The 27,043-nt window shown below is 45.0% G+C and overlaps 4 protein-coding genes across 4 annotated transcripts in view; 3 read left to right on the top strand and 1 right to left on the bottom strand.

The window, feature by feature from the left end:
• Nucleotides 1-6: 6 nt before the first annotated feature.
• Nucleotides 7-9,994, bottom strand: PMPCA (peptidase, mitochondrial processing subunit alpha). Its single transcript, XM_067541824.1, has 13 exons — nt 9,898-9,994; nt 8,849-9,051; nt 8,078-8,157; nt 7,702-7,784; nt 7,445-7,539; nt 6,813-6,913; nt 5,631-5,894; nt 5,194-5,286; nt 4,716-4,834; nt 4,111-4,201; nt 3,415-3,477; nt 2,760-2,904; nt 7-1,637 (listed from the first exon to the last, which is right to left on the bottom strand). The coding sequence occupies exons 1-13, from the start codon at nt 9,948-9,950 to the stop codon at nt 1,468-1,470; spliced, it is 1,560 nt and encodes a 519-aa protein (XP_067397925.1). The 5' UTR covers nt 9,951-9,994; the 3' UTR covers nt 7-1,467.
• A 136-nt stretch (nt 9,995-10,130) lies between these two features.
• On the top strand, nt 10,131-17,112 carry ENTR1 (endosome associated trafficking regulator 1). The gene is made up of 8 exons (XM_067542190.1): nt 10,131-10,145; nt 10,269-10,553; nt 10,636-10,998; nt 12,269-12,342; nt 13,217-13,328; nt 14,065-14,127; nt 15,013-15,146; nt 15,719-17,112. Exons 1-8 carry the CDS (start codon nt 10,131-10,133, stop codon nt 15,810-15,812), a joined length of 1,140 nt encoding a protein of 379 aa, XP_067398291.1. The 3' UTR covers nt 15,813-17,112.
• Nucleotides 17,113-18,158: 1,046 nt separating this feature from the next.
• On the top strand, nt 18,159-22,148 carry LOC137148790 (snRNA-activating protein complex subunit 4-like). The gene is made up of 4 exons (XM_067541820.1): nt 18,159-18,299; nt 18,852-18,991; nt 21,074-21,114; nt 22,014-22,148. The coding sequence occupies exons 1-4, from the start codon at nt 18,254-18,256 to the stop codon at nt 22,018-22,020; spliced, it is 234 nt and encodes a 77-aa protein (XP_067397921.1). The 5' UTR covers nt 18,159-18,253; the 3' UTR covers nt 22,021-22,148.
• The window catches only part of LOC137148956 (snRNA-activating protein complex subunit 4-like), a 25,957-nt gene continuing 21,008 nt past the window's right edge, over nt 22,095-27,043 (top strand). The window contains exons 1-4 of the mRNA XM_067542189.1: nt 22,095-22,175; nt 24,824-25,052; nt 25,544-25,625; nt 26,066-26,170. Of these exons, the coding sequence (XP_067398290.1) occupies nt 22,095-22,175; nt 24,824-25,052; nt 25,544-25,625; nt 26,066-26,170 (497 nt within the window). The remainder of the gene's footprint in view (nt 22,176-24,823; nt 25,053-25,543; nt 25,626-26,065; nt 26,171-27,043) is intronic.

Here is a 27,043-nt window from a genome sequence, read left to right as displayed (position 1 = left end):
CCAATCGTTTCAAAGTCTTTATTTGTTTCCTTGACAAAGATACGCACCACACCTGACCAGACAAAGCTGCATGTTGTACAACATACCATGGGTTCCAAAAGAAGCTGCATTTTTTAGTATTAGCAGCACCACTTTGGGTCTGTTCCTGCTCCAGGAGCATGTACGGCTTCCACTCACGCGAATGGACATGACGTTGGTGTAGCTAGTAGCTGCCTCTGAACGTTCTGCTCAGTTTGATCACTTCACCTATGCACCACGTCATTTAAAGGTAGCACTGACTGTTTATGCCTAGAAACATCAGATATTGGGTCAAAGGCAATGCTTTCTTGTGTGTCTGAGAAACAGGGTCACTACACCCTGGTATTACTGGTATTCTTATGTGGATTTCTATAAAATGCTGCCTTCTAGTAAGAACCAGTTATCTTCAAGACTAAGCTCTTTATACAAATCATTGTCTCTTTGCTGACAACATTTAATTCAGCTTAATCTTTCTTGGGGAAATAGGCAGTTATCAGGATAAACTGCTTTTGTGTTTGCAAGAAACCATTAGTTGCACTTCAGGTCAACCTAATTTCAAGGGAGCTCTGTGTGACCAAGTATCTACACCCTTCACAGAGAGGATCTGTCTGACGGAACGGCACAGGAGATGGAAAACTACAGCCAAGTAAGTGTTCTCCATGATACTTCTAACTAAAAGCGAGACTATGCAGTAATCTTGTTCACCACTATTGCAGATATTTTACAATAGCAGCCAATATTTACATGTAAAAATGAATTAAGTATAAACTCAGAACTTCATAGAGGGAGAGATTGTTCTAGTGTCCTCTGTTCAACTTGATTAGTTTTACATATCCTCTGGACTAGGACACATTACAATAGCATTGTACTTTAGCAATACTTAAAACAATCCTCCTATGCCCAAGTGATAGTATTACTACTCGTAGTCTAAAAGATTGGAGGACAACTGACTCATGAAATGTAACTTCACCTCAATCTACTCCTTTACTGAGGAGTACAGCATGTTTTGGGTTACGACCACCAATGCTCAGGCCTATGAAGAAAAAGTAACATGACCACACTTCCCTTGCACTGCTGGGTATTTAAAGCAAGCGGTAACTGTAAGATCATGGCTTATTCATCAGCATGTGTAGCCCTTTCACCCGTATTGATTTGTTTGCTCTGCCTCACTGCTGTTCGGGGTGCCCAGAGAAGGGCCTGCACACACAGCCTTGCAGAGTTGGCAGAAGAATTTATTGATGGCCAAAGCGCTCGTCCAGAGCTGGGACAGGTCTGGAGGCCTATACCAGTGTGAACACTTCACATTCCAAACATCTAAAGCAGTCTCAGCTACAAGAAAAGTCCCATATTTACACCATATGCATGTAAATATTCTTTTTTGCAGTGACATAATCCAAAAAACAATATGCATAAAAAAAGTAAGTCTCTGTTCTAGACGGATCATGGTATTTATCGAAAAAGCCGATACATCCTAGGTAGTCGCCCGTCCTTACTAGACAGTGCTGCTTGAATGTGTTCATATGTAGGCAGTTCTGTCAAGTCACCCAGTGCAGCCACTGCTGGTTTGTTACGAAGCATTTTAGTGGCCACCCTCTTAATGTCATTGGGTTTCACATTACCTGCAGACAATGATAAAAGTGTTTAAAATGCATTTTAAACAGAGAGCAGCTTTACTATGGAGACTGAATAATTTCAGGTGCTGGATCTATGAATGCCTGAATTTTAATCCCACCTCTGACGGACTGTGTGTCACATTTCTCCATCTCTCAAATAGGAGCACTAAGCTAGCTCACAAGCAGTTGTGAGGGTTAGTTTGAGATGCTTTGAAGAAGATAAAGTTAATTTATTACCAGCATGCCAAGTTAAAGGGACACAGCTTTGCTGGTCAAGGGCTATGCCCCAGCCAAGAGGGTCTCTCTCAGTAATGATTTCAGTTTTGTTGCTATGAATTCAGAGGCAACAGGCAGATGCTTGAAGAGACAGGAATGGGGAGGTGGGGCAGAACTGGGCCTAGGTCTCTCTGCAGGAGTTACTCCCAGAGCTGCCCATAAAAGCCTTATGGGGCTGTCTCAAGTTAATTTAAAAATTAAATTGATGGTCTCTCTCTAAAGTTTGCTTAGTGTAAAAACACCCTAGGACTGCAGGGGCAACGTCAAGTCAGCCTTCCTCCTAATGCCCCGTGAAGTGAGAAAGGCGGCACTGCTGTTCTACCGATGGGGAAACTGAGCATCAGAAACATCAAGTGGCTTGGTCAAGGCTACAGGAAAAGTCCATGCCAGAGCTGGGCCAGCCTGGCTTCCAGTCCACTAGACAGTAAGGGCCTAATCTGAAATATTTCCATGGGTTTCAATGGGCTTTGGCTCAGACCTCATTTCCTCACTAGTTACACTTGCTGTCTATATTTGAAATACCTTCAGCAGCAAAGTGAGCTGGGTGTTTGCCCCAATACTGAAACAAATATCTAATCCCTAGAACGACTGCTACCACTGGGGGATTCTGCTGAAACTTCCCTGCCCCCTACTTTGGGGGCTAACAACCCTTAGGAACCCCACCGTTTTGAAGAGTTTGACTAGAACTGCAGAGGTGGCACCCTGCCAAATGGTCCAGTTTTACCAAATCCAGGATTTATGTATATCACACCCAGACTTTCTAGGTAGCTTCTGTGCCAAGGTGTCAGCTTGATAGGAGTTCCATTCCCAGCAGAGTACACCTACTCAGAGCAGTCCGAAGGGTTTACTCACCAATGAGAGAGCACAGCTCATGAGGTAGTTTCCTCGTGTTTGTTGCCAGCACTTGCCTTCCTACGTCCTCAAAGATAACTGGCCGGGACTCTAGGTTCATCATAAGCATGGATTTCAACTGGGTCTTTGCTCGCTCCAGTTCTACCTGCATGGCAACAGAAAATACAGCTGACTGCTTTAGACTGGTCTCAGGATTGGCAACTATTTTACATGCTGTACACAGTCCTCCTCCTCCAGGAATAACTGGCAGACATCGTCACATTCTGCTGTCTGTAAGTCTGGAACTGGGGGGAAGGGGCGGTTACAACTAGTCAGTCTGTAGAGGTGGGTTTTTAAGAGGAAAAGGACAGTGGTTGGTAAATTAACAGAGAAGGTCCAAAAAGAAGTAGCATGAAGTCAGGAATGGGCAAAGGGGTCCCTCTTCTACACCGGTATTTGCCTCCAGTTCATGCAAAAAAAGGGAAAAGATCTATAGACACATTACCCCTTATGTAGAGGCTCATGATTACTAGAATATTAGACATGTGAAACACATTCAGTAGGAAATTATGTTCAAAAGTTTGTGTACACAGTTCATCAGCCTAGCTAGGGCCCATCACCAAGGTATTTCAGCACTGAGACTATATGCATAAGCTGTAGAGTTTGGGCAACATACCTCTCCCACTGCTCCTGACATTAAAATGAACTCTCTCGTAATTATTTCCACCATTTCTCGGACCTGTAAAAACAAGCAAGTGTTTGAAAGAAAAATAGAACAATGCCCGCTCATTCTCTCCACTCGGATTTAAGAAAAAAAAATCAAAATGCAGTGATCAGCAGAGGGTGACTTGCCACTTTCTCCTGTTGGAGTATGAAAGATTCAGACACCATCCTAGTTGAACTGCATGAGCATGAGAAAAGTGTAGTGGGGCACCACGCCAAGCAATTCCCATCAATGAGAATGGAACTTTGCCAGAAGGGGAGTGAGGATGAGCCATTTGTGGAAGGTAGGTAGAGCAGTGGCTCAAGAATACGTAAACCCAATTCACCTTTACACGTAGTCAGCTACATTGGAAAATAGTTCATCACTCTGGAAGAGGGAATCCTTTCTCAATGGTAATAACATTTCACTGTTATACAAGAACCCTACATTGAACGATCCTTGAGATTAAACTGATGGAACCCAGCCATTATGAAAATTCAACCCCACTGCAAAATATCCTCTAAGTGTGAATGACTTGAAGTTTGATATGTCATATGCAACCAATAACTGCTTAATGATAATATGGCTAGAGCTAATTATCTGAAATTAAGTCAGTGATAAACTTACTTTTTATGAATTTTTGACTTGGCATATAGAAGAGCCACGTACCTGTCGAGGATCGGCACTAGCATGAATACACAAGAGACCTGTATCTTCATAACTGTGATGGTAAGAGGTTGCATTATACATCCAGTGATGCCTGTAAGTACAAGAAAATGCATTTGAGTGCTCTAACAAAAGACAATACACTTCCTGTTTCATCTTCAAGATGAGGATTCCCAAGTGCTGATGGAATTCAAACTATCAGTCCAATTGTTAGGAACATGTCGCGTCTCTGTGCCACCCCGTCCGTCCCCCGGTTATTTCCTTCTGTGCATGTCTGCCTTCTACTCTCCTCTCCTGTTTCTATAGTGGGGGTCAACAGGAGGAGGATACGATGCAGGAATAGTTGCACCAATTGCTAATTTTTTTAGATTTCCCACTTCCCCCGGTTGAAGACGAGCTGGTGGAGGAAGACACGATTCCAGGGCACCTGTGCTCACTTGAACCTACACACCCTCCCACCTGCTTCCTCCCAAGTACGGCATATCTGCTTCCAATGGAGCCAGGGCTGATTTTTTAGAAATGGCTTTCAGAAGATGAGGCTGCCTGCTAAGGGCCCAGCCGGAGAAGAGTCTCTGACAGCATTCCTTGACAGAGGAAGGTAAACACACCTGTTGAGCACATTAAGATATAGCCGGGTGAACATGCCCTTGCCAGGCCCTCCGGCAGAAAAGGAGCCGCCTCCTCCCATCATCATGTTTAACACAGCAAAGGGAATGAAGTCTTCCTCCTGAATCACAATAAATGAGTCAGTCACCTCTACAGAGTGCAGGGTCTCTCAGCGCTCAAAGGTAAGTGGAAGAGGGAAAAACAGCGAGAAAGGCCCCTGTTGAACACAAGAAGCCATGTAAATAGTGGCGCGTACCACCAAGATCTAGCTAGCTAGTGATACATGTGATAGCAAACTCCTACATGTGAGTCTGATTTCTCAGCCTCTCACCAGTCTACTGGTGAAAAAGCTCCCCTGCTACTTGCATGCCTCTGTGCCCTCAGCCACAAAATAGCTTCAACGTTTGAACCATGACATGGTTGCTCAAGGCTCTACTAGTTTAGGGTGTGCACAGCAATGAATTTTGGGATAATACTTACCAAAAATGAGCAGCTTTCTAACCCAATCATGATGTGGGTCAGTTCAGGGATTGGGGTAGGACCCAAACTCACATTTGACATGTCTTTTTCAAGCTGTGGGGAGGGAAGACAAGTTAGGATTGAATTTCACCTGCAGAGCAAGCTACAGAAATCAAACACTTAGACTGCCCAAGCGGCAGCCACAGTGGGCACACACAGAGCTGTTGCACGTTCATAAGCCTGTATATCTAACTGCACTGTAGGCAACCATATGTACAAATGAGCACTGATGTAATTAAACTTTTGTGGGTACAAATGCTGCTTATCGTGAATTCAAGAGGTGCCTTTTTGAAAATGAAGACCTACTTCTATGAGTAAAATCAAGGGAGCCCAACTCTATTACCTTAACATAAGAGGAAGTTGCATGGTGCATTGATTAGCTCTTGCTTTTATTTTACCTTGACGATTCCTCCCGTGTACTGTGCGACTGATCTGTCAACCTCCTTGGGCTTGTCGCTTCCCCACACTGGATCTACATGAAGCAGATACTTCCTGGCACACTCCACCAGCTGCTCGTGCTCTATCCCAACCCCAGCCAACACCATCCTGTCAGGTGTATAGTAATTCTGCAGATATGAATGGAGCACTTTCTGATCCATTTTCTCTATGCTTTCCACGGGGCAGAACCTGTTGAGTCCCACAGTGTTTTCCCTGTAGGCTGCCTAGTGGGAAGGTAAACACACAACCACTATTAGTTTACAGCATACTTTATTCTCCCACAAAATTATGATGTGAGCCTTCCCTTGGCCCCCCCCCCCCCTTATGTTTCGGATAATGCCCTATCATTTGAATATAAGTGAGATGCAGTAAGAGGACGCACATACGGAGTGTCATTTCATTTGTTGCCTCCCTTCCTCCCCCCCTACCCCAAGATAAATTATAGTGGGAGAGGATTGGTTAATTGTCTAGGTTCAGGTTTGAAAAAATCTAGACTCAGCGGATCAATTAAAGCCTTTCATTTGTTTGAGGAAGATGCAGTAAACTTCATGGACTCAATGTACGTGGCCCTTCCAGAGGCTTTAAAAATCCAAGGCCCTTTCTGCTCTACATGGGTATTAATGATATCATGGCCCCTTTTGTAGCCTATACTTCCAGGGGCAGGATGCTGTTCAGCCCCCCACCACAGCAGAGCCAGTGCCCAGACTTCAGTGATACTAGATGAATAGCTTGGGAAGCAATTTTGGAGCCTTGTGACGACAGGGCACTAAAAGGTAAGTCATCCTGAAGGTGCGAACAGGAAAAAAGTGGAATGCTGGAGACAGGGAGTTCTAACAGACTCTCCGAAGCATTAAGCACAAGTTTACAAGTATCAAGCACACTATACAAAGACCTGCCATGTGAATAAGCTTCAGTTTATGTTGGAATCTTAACTGCCTGTTCCTTGACTTTCTACCTATGCAGAATATAGGATTTCAAAACAGAGGTGTCAGCAAAATGCTCCCCCAATTCTATTTCCGCATAATAAAATTCTGTTTACAGATCAGATAGAACACCAGTGAAATTAAGTAAAGGGGGAGAAAGACACTGCATCACATATTGCAGCGAGCAACGTGTGTGAGACAAATCCCACAGCAGTTTACCGCATGAATCATCTCCGTTAGTAGAGGCTCTGGATCGGGTCTCATGTTCAGATCTTCGAGCTCAAACTTCACAGCCATTCGAGTCATCTCAATTTCTTCATCTACAGTGAGAGAAAACAAAGGTGATGAACCACTGTCTCGAAATATTGAATAGGTAATGATCCTGCACAGACAACAAGGAACACCCTGGGATGTTGGCTCCAGCAGAATCCCTGAGGTCCAGAAACAAAGCAGCTCAACTTTAGGGGGAAGGGGAGAGGCGGAGAATACATGCATACTATCCAGTCTTAAGTAAAACACTAAGGCTGATAGGAAAGCAGCAACAGATTGGATCCATTTGCAGATTGGGGCTATATTATTCTCTGTCCAGCTTCTCAGATGGAAGCAAACAGTCTAAAACAAACCCTGTTGCCAGAAGAAAGTGGAAATGACTGGCCTGTCTCATAAACCTATTAACTTTCATAACAAAAACATTCTGTAACAACATAATGTGTGCTCCATTCCTCCAATACTCGACACAGACTTTATAAAGTCTTTAAAACAGTGGAGTGTAATGAACAACAGTTCTGAAATTTTCCTGTCTTTTGGTGTCTGGGTCTCCTTTCCTGAAACAGTGACGCAGATTCTCGCACCTGATAACTTGGGCTGTAGTACTACATCAGCCAGAAGATTGACCACAGTGTCTAGGCCTTTGGCATCAGCAGAAACAGCATACATTGTGGTATCCCTGCAACACAAACAGACGTGTGCTGTATTCAGTTTACAAGGGGAATACATGAACTCCTGTTGTTGTTGTGATGGAACAGAAAATCAAGTTCAGTCATGCCTGTCATCATCAGCAATCATGACAACTATTCAAGCATGGGACAATACAGAGTAAGAAGTGTACCTTGATGCCTGACAATCACAAATGCCCCCATGCTTTTCCAACATGAGCAGAATTTCATCTTTGCTGCCAAACTGGGCTGTAGACTAACCAAAAAACAAAACAAAAACGTGTTAAGACTTATGAAGTGTGTGTCCATTCACCATTTGTTAGTGTGACCTAGTACACTGAAGCACATTTCCTGTCTCTCTTTCCACTTGAAGGCAAATAAATACAGAGCTAGATCTGCACTCCTTGAAGTCGGTAAGAATCTTGGGTGCTCAAAGAAAGAAAACTTGGGACCTCATTAATTACAGGCATATTAATAACTGAGTTTAGTTTTTTTGTAAATATTTAACACAAAGACTTTAGGAACCTTATAATTACAAACAATACTTACAGAGAAGGCCAGCTTTTCCAAAAAGTGTGAAATGCCGCTAAGGTATTTTGCTTCATATCTTGATCCTGAATTTATAAGAACTGATATAAAAAACAAATGAGTTAATATTTATTTTAACCCCATAGCCTACTCACTGGTTTTACAAGTGTGAGGAAGCATATGACTGGCAAAGACCATCTCAATTTAAAACATAATTTCAAGCATGAGATTATTTCTAAATAAATATTGAACTACCATATTGCTAAAAACATATCTTCACTGCAAAGATAATACGAGTTATAACTTGAGCATTGCTCTCATCCACACACAAACCCCTTGACTTGAGCAAGGTGGTGCTTTTAACTCAAGTTGGCTGGCCCACCGGCGTATAGGCCAAAGCTCAAGTTAATGCAACTCACCAGCTGCTAACCCAGCTACTGAGTACAGCTCCAGTGTTATTTTGCAGTGTGGCTGCTCTTGTTTCAGTGAGGTTAACTCAAGAGGAGTAACTCGAGTGTAGATAAGCCAAGTTAACATTGCAGTGAAGACAAACCATTAGGTATGTCTATATCTCCTTGGTTCTAAATACCAAATCTGCTCCCAATTAGGTCTCACTGTTGCCAGGAGGAGCAGGATGTGGTTCTCTACATACAGTAGATTCAAATGCAGTGATTCATAGATTCCAAGGCCAGAAAGGACCATTGTGATCACTGAGTCTGACCTGTAGAACACCATTCATAGAATTTCTCCTGAGCTGTGAGACTTGCCTGCTTGAAATCATTCAGTACTTACTCCCTACAGTACAGAACTGTCCAAATTTGTTTTGTGATGCAATCCGCAGTCCGTTTTCTAGCGTCGTAACTTTGGTTTCAAATTTCTCCTGTCCGTCAACCGTTGCGAAGACGGGCTTAGGCACTCCAGGCAGAGGAGAAGTGAGAGGGATGTTGGGGTAGCCACCGCCACTGCTGTATTTTCTGTAGGCTGCCAGGCCCGACCTAGACCAGTCATAGACATTTGTACAAAGACCCTGACGGGTGCACCAGATCTTAGTCTATCATACGGGCTTTTAGCGACTAATGGGAGCGGATGCGTTGACTGTTTGGCCAGGAGACCTCCAAAGTGAATCGGAGAAGCTAGCTGAGTGGATGGGCACTGGTCTGAAACTCAGGAGATCCGGCTTCAGTTCCCACCTCAGCCACGGGCGCCCAGCCGGACCTCGTACAACCTGGAGTACAGCACGTCCCGACTTGGCCTGGGTGCGGAAAAGAGAAAGATCCTCTTCCACCCTGCAGTGCTGGGGCCAGGTAAGTACCTAGGTGAATACACCGACCCTCACGAGGGACACTCCTCGGCAATGGTCTGGCTGGGTGTTTCCAGTGCTATCCCCCCAGGCCTGGTCACCCCACAGCCCACCGGGAGCGTTCCCGCCATCGGGGGAGGGGCGGGCCGAGCGAATGGGTTTCCAGCCCAAAGAAAAGTCCCCGGGAAGGAGCCTCGAACTCTCAACCCTGGGACTTGCCTGGGCGCTCCCCAGCCCCTGGCCCGCAGGGCGGGAGGCGAGGCGAGGCGGGTCAGACTCGCTTGCCTTTATCCCCCTTGTTCACAGGCCGGCCCCGCCCAGCGGAGACACGGTGCAGCGCCCAGCAACGGCCCGCGGAGGGCGCGAGGCCCCAGGCCGCGGGGGGGGAGAGAGGGCGGGCAGGGTGCTGAGGGCAGCATCCCCGACCCCGGTCTGGGGGCTCCCTGTCGGGGGGAGGGGCTAGGGGTGGGGAGGGAGGAGAAGGGGGAGGGGTCACGGGACGTTCTATTGTCCGCGGGGGGGGGAGGGGCAGCGCGCTCACCTCCGAAGCGGGCCCCACGCGCCGCCCCGACACCGCACCATGTTCGCCGCCATCTTTCTTAGGCCCGGGACCGGAGCGCCGCCCCCCCGCCCGGCCGGCACAGAAACCACGTGGGCGGCGCGAGGGCGGTGTTCTTGGCTGGTTGGTCAGCGCCGGTGAGGGGCGGGGAGGGGGGCGGGGGCTGAGTGCCCGGAGGCGGTCGCTGGATGGTTAGAGCTGAGGCGGGGGCGGGCATGCCCCCGCCCGAGGTGGCTGCTGATTGGTCAGTTCCAGGAAGGGCGGGCCCAGGCAGGGAACAGCACCGCCCCCTGCCCCGCTGGTGCCCACTCGCTCGGCGCCGGCCTGGGGGGGTTGGCCCAGGCCTGGCCTAGTCGGTGCTGGTGCGGCTATGGCGGCTCCCTGCCGCCTCCCGGCCGCCGCCGCCCGCCGCCGCCCGGCCGCTTTCCCCGATCCTCCACCTCTGGGGCGGTGAGGACGGGGGCGGGGCGGAGTGGGGGTCTCCCCGGGCCGGGCTGACGCGGCCCCTTCCTGTCCCCGCAGGCGAGGAGCCCCGGAGCCCCGGCGAGGCCAACCCCTTCTCCTTCAAGGAGTTCGTGCGGAGCAAGAGCCGGAGCGCGGCCCGGGGCGGCCGGGAGCCGGGCGGCGCCAGCCCCCAGGTAGCGGCGGTCTCAGCCCCCCGCGGGCCCGGGCGGAGCAGCCGCCGCCCCGTGCCCACTTTCCCCTCCTCTCTCCCTGCAGGACGCCGCCGGGCCGCCGCCGCCCCTCCTGCGCCGCCAGCCCCTGCCCCAGGAGCCGTTTTTCCCGGACCCCACCGCCGGCGAGACGCTGCTGGAGGAGGAGGATGAGGAGGACGCGGAGTGGAGCGGGAGTTACCAGCCCTCCGCCGTGGAACGAGCCCACTCGGCCTGGGCGGGGAGCGCCTCGCCGGGGTCCGGCCCCTCGGAGTGGTCGGGGCTGGAGGAGGACTCGGCTGCCTGGCAGCTGGACGAGAGCGACCCCTTGGGCTACGCGGCTCCTGGGAGCGGGGACCTGAGCCTGGCCTCGGGCGGGGAAGCCGGAGGGGAGGGACGTTACCAGCCTCTGCAGCCGGCCTTCGAAGCAGTAAGTGGCTGAGCCGATCCGAATCGGCGCTTTCGGGCAGAGGAAACGGGCAAACCGAGTCTTCTCACCTTGGCTTTCTAGGGACAGGTACCAGTGCTGAGTATAGACCTGCATGCAGTGGGGTGGTGGCCGTGTATGAGCTGGGTGAGGGAACCTCTTTCCTTGGACCAATTTCTGTGGGTGAGAGACAAGCTTACACAGAGCTCTTCTTATGTACTGGAGTGTCCCAGCTAAATATTTGCCTGTTCCACATGGTTTTTAGCTGTGACAGTACTTTCCCCAGACCTAAAGAGCTCTGTGTAGCTTGGAAGCGTGTCTCTCTCTCTCCAACAGAAGCTGGTCCAAGAATAGATGTTACTTTACCCACCTTGACTTTCTGTTATATAGTCCTGGTAGTTTGTGAGGTGCTGGACCTTAAATTTGCACGTCAGCAGGTCACAAGCAGAGGTGGGCAAACTACGGCCCATCCGAGCTTTTAATCAGGCCCTCCAGCTCAACCCGTGGCAGGGTGGCAGCCACACCTCCTCCCCTCTCCCACCACTTGGACCCGGCAGCACCCTGGCTGGAGTGTGGTGGCCATTCCCCCCCCCCCCCCCCTCCAAGCTTTGCACCTTTTCCCACCCCGTGGGCCCAGTGGCACTCTGACTGGAGCCGCTCCTGGCCCCAAGCAGTGCCGTAGGGCGATCGCTCCCCTCGCACAGCTCTGCCTCTTTCCCTCTGTATGGCCTGCCATACAATTTCTGTATGCAGATGTAGTAGTCCTGGGCCAAAAAGTTTACCAATCCCTATCCTAAAGGGTCTTTAAAATGTATCCTCTCAATCACTGAGGTTTGTGCATGGTACTGAGGCAACCTGGCTTCATAGTTGGAGGAATACGAAACGAAGCCTCTTGAAATATTTCTAAACTCTTCTTTATAGCATAAGTTAAAACTGATGATGATGTGTGGCACAACACAGAAATTTTTCTAGACACTCAGGATGACCTATAAAATTATACTAACTGGTTTGCCATATATTCATGCCAGTAAAATCTTTATCCAAGCTCACACCTGTCTCATATTTTTTCCTCTCTCAGATGACTTATTTTGGTTTTGAGAGGATATATTCTTAAGTATTTGTTAGTGAATTTAGTTCATGGAAAGTGCCAAGATTTTCCAACCCTAGAACTCAGACTTGAAGCTTTCACCTGATGCTGGTTCCTGCATGCTAAAAAGATCAGTATAGTCACCAGACCATACATTCCTGATTTCTAATGAGAATTTTTCTTCAGCTACAAGAAGAAAATGCCAGACTAAGAAGCGAGATTAACAAGCTTCACTTCCTCTCTGAATCTCAAGCAGACAAGTATGTATACTAAAGCGGAAAAGAAATCATTAACTTAATAAATGAAGAAAAAGTGCTGGCTTCTTTATATATTGGTACCAAGTGAAACAAGATTTGTGACAGTTTACACTATTGTATGACAACTTTAATACAGGGTTATTTCAGCTGAGAAACTTTGGCTTCTAAGAAAGAAATTGGATTCTCTTATAGAAAGAAATCAGGGAAAGTAGGTGGAATGTTATCCTGATTTGATGGGTTTTTTTGTAATAATTGGAGCTAAATCCTGTCTTCATTTACAACCCATTCAACTTAGTGTGTAAATGAAGGTAAACTTGCCTCTTGCAACACTTCAGACCGTTGGAGCGATTATTTAATAATCCTTATCTCACTCCTGTGAGGCAAGTAAGTATTTTCATTTCAATAGGAAAACTGATAGTGAGAGGAAGTTAGGTGAATTTCCCTGCTCACAGGTGAGTCAGTGACAGACCTGTGGTTAGAACTCAGGAATTCCTCTGTCCACTGCACCATGCTGCTGCACATACTTCACATGCAAATCAGACTTTCCTAGAAATGGATTGTTACGCCACCACTGACCACACCTCAAAATGGCTTGAAAAGCAACATAATGGATGTGTTGTGTAGAGAGATGGCTGCATAATTCTCCTTAACACTAATGGATGTTAAACAAATAAATCACATGAGATCCAGCCTGGAAACCTAATTGTGTGGGTGGATATTTCTACAGTGCATTAGAATGAACACTTTTGTCATAATGACGCCTCCATCTAATGTTCTAAAAACAATGGACCCTTAATAGAATCTTCCTGCCTGCAACACTATGCAATCTCTCCAATGGAATGCAAACAAAAATGCCTACTTTGTTCTCTTTAACAAGGGTAAGGAAGCTTGAAAGAAAACTAGAAGAGAACAAGATTAAAGAGCAAGAAGAGGCCCAGGATCTAGAAGCAATGGTGCAGCATGTAGAAAAGAATCTCCAGTTGATGACTGTAAATATTTCTTTGTTCTTATTACTTCTATACTATGATCAGGGCTGACCTGTGGGTTTTTATTTTTCCCCTTAAACACTGGAGGAAGCGTAAGCAATAAAGGTGGGAGGATGGATCAGTAATGGTAGCATTCTCTCTTCAACTCTGACACTTGGATTCAACTTTTTATTTTAGATAATTTGTCCCCTGAATAATGTCACTTTTTTTCATAAGATCACGTCACAGTTACTGACGGCACTTATGAAGCAAAGGCTGCTGAGATGAAAAGGAGCTGAGTTCCACTCCAAAAGTTCCTCCGTTTAATCAGTCAGCTTTGCATGACTGATTAAAGAGTCTTAATCACTCATGTTCAACTGTTTCTGTGTAGCCTTCTGGAAACTTAGGCATAATTTACAAATATTTAAATTGGTAATTAAGTTTTGTTTAATTTATATTGAGTAAATTCTTTCCTTATTCAAAAGAAAGAGATTGAATGCTTGGAGGGATAAGTGTTAAGACACTGAAATTGTAGTTGACAGCGTGGGGAAAGAAATGAGGGGTTGGTTTTAATAATTAAATATGTAACTAACAGGCCATATCTTGCTGCCTTGATCACTCGGTTCGTATGTTATATCCCTTTCCTATGTCGTTTTAGTCTCTTTGAGGTAGGACTTATACATTCCTCTGTATTTGGAAAGTGCATAGCACATTCTGGGCACTGCCACAGTATAAATAATCTTGTTATCTTTTGTTCCAGAAACGGGCTGTGAAAGCAGAAAATAATGCTGTAAAACTGAAGCAGGAAAATGCACTACTTCAGGTATGAAGCTGTCCTCTTCTTTTTAAGGTTCTCTTACTGTATGAACTTCAGGTGAACATTGCTTGATATTACACAGAGTTTATAATAGTGCTACTGGAAAAGAATTCACCTGTGCCTTATTTTCATGGGTGAATCTTCTATAAAATGTTTTGTTCTGATTGAATGTATATTGTCAATGTAAACCAAAAATTACACAACTTCAGAACTTCTTGTGAGCCAGGGGACCAGTAGCGATTGTGAGGCCTATTATCTTGCAAACCATAGAATCAGGAACTTCTCACTTTCCATTGGCATAAACACTGACTCTTAGCCATGGTATATTTATGTGTTTAGAATAATATGATTTTAATGTTTGATTAACCTCTTGTTTCCTCATCCCAAGATCACACTCTAAATTTGAATGAATTTTACTGCCTCCTATTTTACACTACTAGGAAAAGACTAACCCCAACCCCACCTGGAAGTCCAGCTTTCTGATATCAAGTATTAACTTCTAAATGAGATGGAAAATCCACTACTATGATATCAGAATTAAAATTGAGTAAGGGAAGTAGAAGCAAGATGGTGTTCAGAACGAAGTAGATTTCAGGACTGATATCTAGCAACCTGCCAGGGTTAGAAGCACTTGGTGGGGGCCCAGTACAAATGCTTTCAGGTCTGGTAAAGGCTTCCAAGCTTTAGTCCTGGATCAGACAACACACGAAGAATTTTGATCCCTGTATGTGGAGACCATGATCTTGCAGATAGCACAAGTTCCTAATGGAGAGAGCCCTAAGTTAGCCGCCAAAAGCAGCATAAAAGTACCCATAGGAATTGTTTTCTCATGCCACCTGATAAACTTGCATCTGCTCTAGAAATAATAAACCAACTCTTTCTAAGATTCAGCTGAAGAATTACAAGACGGAGAATGAAGCCTTGAAGACTGCCCAGTCTGCTAGTCTGGCAGTAGTGAAACAAAATGCAGATATTGCCTTGCGGAATCTTCTCAGTGTAATTACAAATTCACGCTCTTCAATAAAGTAAGTTCATCTTTACAAAGAGAACTATAAAATAGAGCACTTGTCCTCATAGGAGTCTACAGACTAAATGCAAAATTCATTATTGGAGACTCTTCCATTGACATTCATGGAATAATTTCATCTTTCATTTACATTTTGAATTTCAATTTCAAAGAGCTTCGATGGTGCAAACAGACTGGTCAGTTTTACTTCCTGGTTCTCTTACAGTAGCTCAATGTTGCTATGTGTGTGTTCACCCACTGCAGAAAAATAATTACACAACACAGATTTTCACTATCTGTTCAAAATGTTAAATCTATTTTCTGTGTAGTATTTAGCTTCTGTACAACTAGGATTTTTAATTAACAATGTAAAGGTTAATTCTGAGCTACCTGAATCTTTTTAAAGTGAATTTTGCAATTCAGGTGAACTGTTTTCTCAGCAAACGAAGTTGTATAAATGTTCTCTAATATAAATAAGTTTTAAATGCCTTGTTCATTGTTCTTTGTATCTGCATATCCACCCCCTTCTGCTAACATCTCCTGTTACTTGCACCTATCGTTCAATATTGTGTTTGTTTTTTTAAATTCCAGGCAATTGGTCTCTGGAGCAGAATCGCTGCAGATTGTCGCTGAACTCCTTAAATCGATAGACAGAATTTCTGAAATTTCAGATGATGGACCATGAAGAAAAATTAAGGAACTCTATCCAAAGAGTTTTATTTGCATATAGAAATCACTATTTAAAGATTATTTGCTTTAATATTTAAAAAATGCTGTCTTAAAATATGCAAACTTTACCCATAATGTTTTTATTGTGGGAGAACTGTTATACACTGATGCAGTATTAGCTTTCCTTACATTATCAACAGTACAATGGCAGCTCCTGGGTCTCTGAAACCTAATCCAGCAAAGCACATACTTTAAGTGCTTTGCTGAATTGGAATCTCAAGACCATCCTTCACTCTTTGTGCATTGCAGTCTCCCATTAAAATGAACTGGAGCACTGGACTCATAACACTGTGCTCCTTGCCTTTTTTCCTCATTCCCTCTAGTAATGCTGTGTCAAAGTTGACCAATGTTGGGAGCAAATAAATATTTTCTGTGCGGTTTTTTTACTGCCAGGAGAGGTGAGGTAGGGGAAAAATATTTTATTAATTCTTGTATAATTAAATATGAAAATGAAACTACAAAATACATAATACTTAAGCTGTTAAAGTACTTCCTAAATATATTTGAAAATGTTTTTTAATTGTATTAGGTTTTGTGACAATACTTTTTTTAAAAAAAGAGAAATTAAACAGCAAATACTAGCCTTTTGTGCATGGTTCTTGCTTGTATCTTTTTAATTTTCTGAAAACCATTCTGTTTAAACAATTGTGGGTTCTTTTTTTTAAAGTGGAAAAAGGTCACTTTGGTAGAGGTGAGGCAGCTGCTTTTGTGTACTGGACTACTTTCCAAAAAAAGATTCCAGAACTTAGTTGTGCCAAAATCTTGTATTCTGTGTAATACAAGACTGAATGTGTATAAATACATGAGGGAACTCAAATTTGAGCTGAAGTGATTACTATAATTACAAAGAGCACAGAAGACTGCCCCATACCACCTTCAGGTGTGACTGAAACAATGGAGGAATGAAGCTAACATTTCTTTGTGCAAAACAAGTGCCAGTGAAGTAGTGGTTGGGAAAATGAGGGAGTTAATATACTTGAGACACAACTAGCAGAGGAGGAGGTTAGTATCTCCTGCAAATGTAATCTATTTATGTCTAAAGGTACTGGGGCCAGTGCAGTGAATGGTAGAGTGCAGGTAGAAGTGTAGGAAATAGTGTACACGAGCTACAGGGCCCTAACTCAGTTCTACTGTGTTTTGCTCAGATCTGGTCTATGCTACAGAGTTAGGTTGATGTAAGGCAGCTTATATCAATCAAACTATGTAAGTGTTTACACTAGAAATGGTGCTTCTGCTGATGTAAGTTGCCCACTATATCAGCCTAACAACTCCACCGGGGGCGGGCGAATAAAGCGCTTAATCAATGTAGGTAGGATAAGACGGGTGCTGTTACTTACGTCACTTCTTGGCAGTCAGCTCTGCATGGGGCTCACAGCTGGAGTCTCGTCCCCAGCGGCAGGGGAGGAGAGCCCCAGTGTGGCTGTCAGCTCCCGCTTAGGCTGAGTTTTACAGCAGGGAGCCTGGGGCAGTGCTGTTTACACGTGGCGGTTTCACAGCGGCTATTATTCCACATTTTCTCCCTGTGGCTATTAGTGCCCCACTGCTGAAGCACTCCCCCTGGGACACGCAGCAGCGGCGGAAGGAGGGCCGTATGGACGCTACCAGCCCGTTTAATTTCTGCAGTGACTGCAGATTGACCGTAGTGGGGCCAGGCTGCGGCGCTGACACCGCGCGGGGGGTAGCAGTGGCAGGCGCACAGGGGAGCTGTGCGAAGACGGCAGCGAGAGGTCGGCCCAGCAAAAGCCGCCGGAGGCAGCCCCCGTGGCTGCTGCCGCCTTCCTTTTCGTTACACGAGCCAGCGCGGCCGAGCCGGGGCCCTCACCGCGGGATGAGCACTCCTGAGGCGCAGCAAGGGTCTGCCCCGGCTCTTGGTCCCCCACCGCCGGTTACTGGGGTGACCCCCGGCCGTGGCGGTGTAACTAAGGGCGGCCGGGACCAGAGCAGAGGGACCGGCGTGTCTGGGAGAAACAAAAACACGCGCTGACTGCCAGACTGTCACCTGACCTTCCCCAGGAAACTCATTTGATTGGGCACCCGGTATCACGTGCTAATCCGGGAGGGGGGGGCGGCCGTGCAGCTATCACGTGCTCAGGGCAGGTGGATTTTTTTCGCCTGGTTTCGGGAATGACGTGCCGTGGTATTTTGCATCTCCCCGAGGTGGCGTGTTTGATTGGCTGAATCCCGCTCACGTGACGGGGGGGCGGGGTTGTGATGTTCAGCTGACTCAGGGCGATCCTGCTGATTGGACGCCAGGAAAGGCGGGGTTTGATGGCCGGTGACTCTGGGGGGAGGGGCGCAGGGCGGAGCTAGGGCGGCTGTGCGGAGCCCTGAGGAGCTGAGGAGAGAGTCTCGCCTTCACCTCCCTCAGCCCCCTGGGCCACGCCGGGGTGGGGCGCCATGTCCCATTACCTGGGCCCCGCTGGGGGCCTCCTGCGGGAACGCGGTGAGGGGCGTCTAGGCTGGCCCGTGGCTCGGGGGGCCGGTGTGTGTGGGGATGGTGAGGCGTGGGGTGTGTTGTGTGTGTGTGTGTGTGTGTGTGTGTGTGTGTGTGTGTGTGTGTGTGGGACGGTGTGTGTGTCTGGGGGGGGGATGGTGAGGCGTGGGGGGTCCGTGTGTGTGGGGGGGGGATGGTGAGGCGGGGGGGTCCGTGTGTGTGGGGGTGTGTTGTGGGGGGGGTTGGGGCTTGTGGCTGAGCTGGGTTGCCCCGGGAGGGCGCTCGGGGGTGTCAGGGCCCCTGGGCTGCAGTCTTGTACCTTTTGCATTTACACGGGGCCTGTGCTCTCTGGGAGGGGGTGTCCAGGGGACTGACTCTCCCTGCTGCCATTCACGTGTCCGCTCACAGCCCGTGTTCGGGCTGGACCGGCGAGCAAGGGCGCATGTGAAACCTGCTGCAGCACCCTGCGATCCCTAGTGGAGAATGGGGCAAGCCAGTGTTGTGCTGTGATGATGTGTGTGTGCTTTCGGTGACTCTTCTGTGCGTGCCCCTCTCTCTCAGAAGTCATGTCACCTGTGGATTTACATGCGGAAAGAGAAAAAATCAGGAGGGAAATCGAGGAGTTAGAAAAGAGCTTGGACCCCAGTCTGGCGAGTGTCGAAGTCATGGTGTCGGACTCCAGTCTGGACTCGGATTGTGACGTAGGTCCGTTCTCACGGAGTGAAATTATTTATCTGATATCTTATGGTGCCGCTCAAAATATGTGTCCTTCAGCATCTAGACGCTGATGCTAACGACAGTGGCCTGGTCTCATAATTACATCAAATTTTGTGTGCAGAACTAAAATGTTGTCCCAGTATTTCCTGCTAAAAACTACTGTCTGTGACTGCTTTATAATAAATCAAAGGCTTATTTGGTGCCTTGGGAGAAAATTAAGTGTGATGTTTAGTTTTCTAGCACACTACAAGAAACAATTGTTATTTCACTTAACCTAAAGTGGTAACTTGAAAACTTTTGAGAATGTGAGTGGATATTTTTAAAATCACTTTATATTCTATACAAAAAAAGCTTTAGATTCATATATTTTATGGCTAGAAGGGACTGTCATGATCATCTAGTCTGATCTTCCACATAACACAGGCTTGAGTGCCTCTCAGTAATTCCTGCATGAAGCCCATAACTTCTGTTTGAGACATAGCATAGCTAAAAAGAGAATGAGTTCCAGAGGGGTAGCCGTGTTAGTCTGTTAAGTGCCACAGAACTCTCGCTGTTTTGCTCAAAAGGGAATATTCATCTCTTCCATGATAGATTGAAGGGAATTTGAACCTGTGACCACTTGCATACAAAACATGACACTTTCCACTTCTCCATTAGCAATTGCACTTGTTATAATATCCATTTTATAGGATTGCTTATACCATCTTCTTTTGCTGTCAAATTGTAGGCAAATGGACACCTGTGGTTTTTATTGCATCACTTTACCTAGATATGAATCTTATTTCTGTGGCTGCTGTCCACACAGAGCATGCATTAAATCAGATCACCAGTAAATACAACTGTACTGCTTTTCATGTTATGTCATAATTCTACCTTAGTGCTTTAAACATAAAGCAAAGGGACTGAGGAATAGACACAGATAATAATAGACACTTGAAATCAATGAGAGAATTGATCAGGCAGAGGGTTACCAAAAGGCTTTTCCAAATTGTGGTGTCTAATAAGGCAAAGGTTCTTTTTCTAGCAGTTGCTGGGTTTTGTCATAAGACAGATGAAGTTGGCAGTAGTTGAGAGGGAGGGTGTTAAGGAGGCATTAGGTCTGCAGAGGGGGCTGGAACCACTCAGTGGTGTGTGTGACAAACAAGGAGGGCAATACAGAACTGGATCATGGAATCTCACTACTATTTGGAGTGTTGTCAAAAGCTAAATCAAGCTGATGGGTATAGACTTTTTTTTGTTTTGTTTTGGTCACTCGTAAGTAGATTTGGCATATCAATTGAGAGAGACAGACATGCACGCAATCTGTCTTGTCTTCCTCAGCCTGAATCTGCCTGCATCTGTGTGGTGAGACGTCCCTTTAGAACAAGAAGTGCAAAAAGTCTTAAGCAACCAGTGTTGATTTTGGACACTTTGTTTGGATATTAGTGAGACATAGTATGCCTGATTTGCAGATTAATAAGTATTATTGTGCAAAGTTTTCTATAAATATACTAGTTAGATATAAAGCCTAAAATTAACTACAATATATTATATTTACTTACTAGATCTTCAACAACCAGCTGCTCATTTTGGTGATCAGAGTGCACATTCCTTCATTTTACTATGTCCCCATTCTCCACGTACCCAAGTACATGCTTCACTTTAATAGTCTTATTGAGGACAAAAATGAAGCTGTATTTACTGCTGAGGTCTATGGGACTACTCATGGGCTTCTAAAGTTAAGCACATTCTTTAGTGTTCGATCCCTGCAAACACTTGTCTGCTTGGTTGTGCACCCTGGATTATTTGCTTGTGTTGCTCACTGTAGGAGCTGGAACATAGCTTAGTTGCAGTTCTAGTTGTTGAGAGATGTTCTTTCATTCTCCAAAGCAAAAAATGTCTGTGAACAGTGTTGCAGTTTGATCTTGGCAACCTTAACAGTGGCCTAGAATGTTGTTAGGTCACACTTAAGATACTGTATATTGTTCTGTTTTTCTGTGGTCATTTTAGCTGGAAAACTTTTGCTTTTAAAGCTCTTGTCATCTCTTCCTGTAATCAATAAAATCTTGTACTTCTATTTCTAACAGATGAGCTGGATGATGATGATTCAGATGCCCATTCTGAAATGGTAATCAATCTTTCTTAAAATGCATTATCCTATCTTTCTGTTGGTGGGGGAGAACAGACAGAATTTCATATGTCTGTAGGAGGCTTTTCACATTTTTGGACCTGGTGAATGTCTGCTCCCTAAAAAGGGAAAAGTTACTATTACAATTTTCATTTTTACAAGCCAGTTACTGTTTTTTCTTCAGAAAAATAAAACATTTTAGTTAGAGAAAATGTTTCCTCAAACTCAGGTAAGAGGATTGAAAAATATTTGTGTAACGGAGCACTTTGTGGGTCAGATCCAGTTGATGTCATTGCATGGTTCGTTGGCATTTCATATCTGACTAGTGAGATATTTGGATGTAGTACATTTATATAAACAGAGCTCTGTTTCATACATAATGTCTTTATTACATAGTTCATACAGACTATCTCTAGAAATTAGAAATCATGCAGCTGGGGATAAATAACAGCAAAGGGGGAGAAATGAGATGAAGAATCAGGAGAGTAATTCTGGAAGGCTGGCTCATACAGCAGAGGAGATGGCCCTGGCAGCAACAGTTGCCTCTTCTCTGGCCAGTCTCTCAGTTTTGCCAGTACTAGGGATCTAATACTGTAGCCCCTCGAAGCCAGTAGCTACACTCCCATTGACTTCGATGGGAGCAGGTTCAGGTCTTAAATCAGCAGGGGAAAAGGGAGAGGGGAAATAAACGAGGCTGATAATGTTGGCAGTGAGAGTACTGAAGAGGACAGCCGGGTTAGAGATGCACAGTTGTGTGAATCCTTCTGAAAACAAAATTCATAATGTTAATGGTAGTGGTTAGTTAAATAAAAATCACTGTCTTGTCTGCTCAAAGCCAGTTGGGTCTCTCCCCTTCTTGCTTTTTAAATGTCTTTTTTTTTTTTTCCACCTCTGATCAGGAGGTAGAGAAAGGAGGGGGCAGTAGCAATGATGATGATATTGATGATAACCTCCCAGCGGACCCAGAAACTTGTTTACAAATGAACCTGGTGTATCAGGAAGTTATTCAGGAAAAGATAGAGGAAGTCAGTCTCCTGATCGCACAGAACAGAGAACAGCAGGTAGGTGGAATTCGGGGGAAAAATGTTCCTTGGTACACTGTTGGGTTGTGATTTTTTGCTTCCATTCTTGTCAGTGGGCATAGGGAGGGGGAGTCCTATGGACATTTTATAAATGGGAGTAAGTCAATTTGAGTCCTTGAATTGTGGTTTATTTGGTGAATCATTTTTAAAATCTCTAGAACTTTGAAGATTATCAGGTAACAGCGGAGGAAAGCATGATCTGCAGAATCGAAGGACTCCTGTTGATTTTGTTTATGTACCAAGAGTCTGATTATGGAAATCATTATAACAGGCCTCATTAACTTCAGTGGAATGGCTTATGTATTGTAAGGATTGATGGGTCAGGCCCCAAATCTGGGTTTAAAATAAATTGCAAAACCTAATATGAACAGAAACATTTTCATGACATCCTGCTTTAGGGGCCTAGTTTCATGTGGTTATTTTTTTTAAAAAATCATTCGATTCATGAATTACAAACTTCCGAGCAGCATTGTACTAATGTAGGAGAAGCGCTAACATTACAGTAAAAATTCAATCGATGAGTCTAGTTTTACTAAGGTGAGTGAAAATCCAAAAATAATTGAGCATTCATGTGAGAGAAATTAGATTTTTAAAATATTTGATGCCACATGGGTAAGGAATTTAGTATGTTACATTGCAAGTTTTCAGAAATAACACATTAATGGACCATCTGGATAAAAATAAGCTAGGAATATTAATCTTCACAATGCAGGTTGGTTTTTTTGGTTGTTTTCTATTATGGTTTTGGACACTTCATTCCTTGCCGTTGGTGATTTTTGACATATAGTACATGTATGTAGTTGGTTTCTACTTGCTCTGGGATGGTGACAGCTAGATTTTTGCTCATTATAGCAAATTGCTATTGCTGCTGTCTCTGTGTTGGGTTGGTCCACTTGGCAGTTACATAGGAAATTTGCCAGGTTGCAGAAACTACATTTAAAAGATCAACTAATATATATGGCCTGATGGTGCAAAGTAATTGGGCCGTAGTCTGGGTTATTCATAACAGCAGGGCCACTGACAGAGTTTGAGGTGGGATCATTTAAATGTCTCAGTGATGTATATGTTTTTCAATTCATGATTGTATTGTAGAAAGAAATTATGTGGGAGGTCGGTGGTCCAAAGGCAGCAAAGTCAAAAGATGGTAGAAGTTTACCATCGAATATATTCTTGGGCCATTTTACGAAGCCGTACTTCAAGGATAAAGTGTCAGGAATTGTAAGTATAACTAAATGGGTACCACACTCATTATTTCAATGACATTCAGCCTTAGTTTTTACTTGCACTTCTTCCTGAAGTGAACATTACATTTAGTTCACTGTATCTGTTAAGTTTTCAGTTGCTTTTTTTGTTTTGTTTTTTGGATTTTTTTTTTTTCCTGATTGAGATACGGACTTAGCTTATCGCTTGCTCACCACCTTTTTGCCTATCAGACTCTTAAGATCTAAAAGAAGGGGAAGTGTTTTTTCAAAATCCTGGCTTACAACACATCTGGAAAACAAATGAGTGCCTTCAAAATGTATGTTTCTAACCATTCTGCTATACAATGCCTGTGAGCTGGAAGAGGATTCTGAGTAACAGCCTGACAATAGATGCACTGAGCATTTCAAACACAATGTAATGTGATGTTAGGCAAATGGCAAATTGTGACTTCTGTTTGTTTTGTTACCTCATCTTTCCAACCCAACCCCACTTGTCTGTTTCACCCACTAGTTGCATCCTGGTTGTCATGTAAACTGAGAGCTCTCTGGGGCAAGAGCTGTCCTCTCCATTACATAAGAACGCCCCCATTGGATCAGACTAATGGTCCATCTAGCCCAGGATCCTGTCTTCCGACAGTGGCCCATGCCAGGAATGAACAGAACAGGGCAATTATCAAGTGATCCATTACCTGTTGTGCAGTCCCAGTATCTGGCAGAGACTTAGGGACACCCAAAGCATGGGATTTCATCCTTGACCATCTTGGCTAATAGCCGTCGATGGACCTATCCTCCAGGAACTTACCTTGGTTTTTTTTTTTTTTTTTTTCAAATCCAGTTATAGTTTTGGCCTTCGCAACATGTCAGTGGCAGTTACTGGTCTATGGGGTGCTTAGCCCACTGGGGCCTGATCTTGGTTGAGATTACTGTAATACAAATAATAACAATTACACTTTTTGTTTATGAATCCTTATCCAAAATGGTCTCACAGTTTTTTTAATGGCACTGGGCAGTTGTAGCATGCATGGCATTACCCAGAGTGCTCTTCCATCCAATTCTTAGCTGTTGTGAGACACTCAGCGTAGGGTGAGTGGACTCAGCACTGAGTAGAAAGGAGAACGGCCTGAGTTCTCACCCTCACTGTGCCACTGACTTGCTCAGTAGTCTTGGGCAAATGACTTCACTTCTCACTCCCTTAGGTTCCCTATCTATAAAATGAGAATAAAGCGGCTTGAGTGCCCATTCCCCATGGAGCCCCTCTGAACTAGAGTTTGTAAAGTGTCCTGGGCAATGGGAGAGTGCAACTGCATAGGCTTGAATTATAGAGTCTGTTTTGTAGAAGTGCTGGTGTCAGAGCTGTGGGAGTGAGCTGAATTCTCAATCAAAATGTAATGCTGTGCTGCATCTAACTTCTCTGTTCCTTGCTAGGGGCCTCCTGCCAATGAAGATACCCGAGAAAAAAAAGCACAAGGCATCAAATCCTTTGAGGAGCTGCTTGTAAAGAAGTGTAAGAAACCTCCTGTCTTTGTGTTCTGCTCCATGTTCTGTAATAGACTTGGCAAACTCATTGAGGTTTTCCGCCTCCTCTTCCTCTTCATTTTTCTTCAGTGTTCATACTGTTACGTGCTGAAGCTACACACGCACCATAGGAAATGGTGTAAACACTAAAAGTAAATGGGACGGCTCTGAATCATGCTAAACTCCGCCAGCCTGGAATGTTGGCATGGCTGACAGTTTCACGACTCCCCCCTTCACTTGCAATGCATCATAGCAGATGGATGTTAAATTGTGGGGTGCTCCTATTAGCTCTCACAAGTTAAGCAGGTTGTGCTCAGTCAGTACTCGGATGGGAGAAGTCCCACGAGCACCTAGGTATTATGGAGTTGGTGCTAGGGATTCTGCAGGTGATGCTCATCCATGAGCTGAGTCTCCTGTCGTGTTGAGAATAGAGCCCAGATCTCCCGTTTCACAGCCCTGTGCTTCTATCTACAGAGGGGACCAGCGACAATCTGTGCCCAATGCAGGCGGACCTTTACAAGAGACTGCGGGGGTACTTTAACGTGATTGTTGAAGACAACGGGTTTGCCTGTTGGACATGGCCTTGTATTAGTGACGTTGGTGCCCTCATCTGTTTTTTTTTGTCCCCAGGGAAAAGCAGAGAGAAGGCACTGCTGAACAAATCAGTAATAAGTGATCGTTTGCAGCGTCTGCTTCAGCCAAAGTTACTGAAGTAAGCAAAGCATGAGAAGTCTTGTTCCTAGTCAGTATTACTGTCCACCTGACTCCTGGCGGGTAAGGCTTGTCTGTGCCATCGACCAGGTGTGCTCCTCTGTGTCTGCTGCCACTGCAGCCCTTGCAGAACCTCTGTACATCCAATTTGTGGGAAGGGGGAAAGCCCTTGGTCTGTCACCTGTTCTGGTTGTAGATTAGCACTTGCTATAGATGAGGCAGCAAAGAACGAGCAGCAGGCCTACTATGTGGAAGTACGTCTGGTTGGGCGCTGCTCTTGGAAGGTGGGGACAAGTGCAAAGAGTTAAATAGACTTTGAAATAAGCTCTGTGGAATAAGGATGGCAGGGGACAGAACCCAGCTTTTGGGCCTGCCAACTTCAACACTTATCCTTGCTTCTGTTTGATCATGTTTAATGATTTTGGAAATATCCTTAAACAGGCTCAGCTATTTGAATCAGAAACTGGAAAAAGCCAAGAGTGAAATGGAAAAGCAGATTTTGGAAAAGCAAGTCAAAGAAGCGGAGCATGAAATAGAGGAGATCAAGTGAGAGGATTTGTATTCTGGGTGAAGTGGATGTTTCCTCTTCTATGGGATTCTCTTTTTTTTCCCCCTAAAGACATTTGTAAAGCTCAAACACAAACAGACTTAAGACTAGAAAACCTTGCTTTGTTCTGGCTTGCAAACGATTCCAAAAACAGTGTTCAAACCTTCCGGCGTCGTCCCAGAGCCCCCACTCAATTGTTTGGTAGCAGTGTTGTTGAAGAGTGTTTTGGGCATTAATATGCAAATGTGCATCCTCCTTTTTTCATAATTTCTGCCTCCAGTGCTGTAGTGCTGTAAGCAAATGCTTGTTTGTTTGGCAGTGCTGAGGTTAGAAATTCAGAGCCATTTGTAAAGCTTTGGGCACTGTTCCTGGATGTACTGACTTGTTCTGTGTAGTGCGTTTCACAGTTGTGGCAGAGTTAACTCCTATAAAGCCAGCATCAAGGATCCATGTGTGTGAATGCGTCTCATTCAAATAGGAGCCATATGGGCTTTTCTAAACTATAAAAATTGATCCTTTGTAGCCAGCACTTTCTGCATTCCTGCCATCGCCCGTATGGCAAAGTACAGTAATATGTCACCTTAGGGCAGGGGTAGTGAATAGATGGACCAAATAAATAATCCAGACTGCCAGGCTACTTTGAATGGACCCCAAAATCTTTATTTACTTCTTATTATTTTTTATTTTCTCTGTGGTCTGGACCTTGACCAAGGAATTTAGACTGTACCAAACAATAGATTACCCCTGTCTTGGGGAATTGCCAAGTCTGGGTGCTATGAAGGGAAAATACAGTTTATACAGACAGGTTAAGTTGTTACTTTTAGACACAACTCTGAATGTCTTTAAATCCTCGTATGGAATTTGAACAAAGT

This window comes from Emydura macquarii, unplaced genomic scaffold, assembly GCF_026122565.2.
Source record: "Emydura macquarii macquarii isolate MOO-44397 ecotype Brisbane River unplaced genomic scaffold, CSIRO-AGI_Emac_v2 contig_691, whole genome shotgun sequence".
In the NCBI taxonomy this organism is placed as follows: domain Eukaryota; kingdom Metazoa; phylum Chordata; order Testudines; family Chelidae; genus Emydura; species Emydura macquarii.
This window is presented reverse-complemented; position numbering and strand designations above follow the sequence as displayed.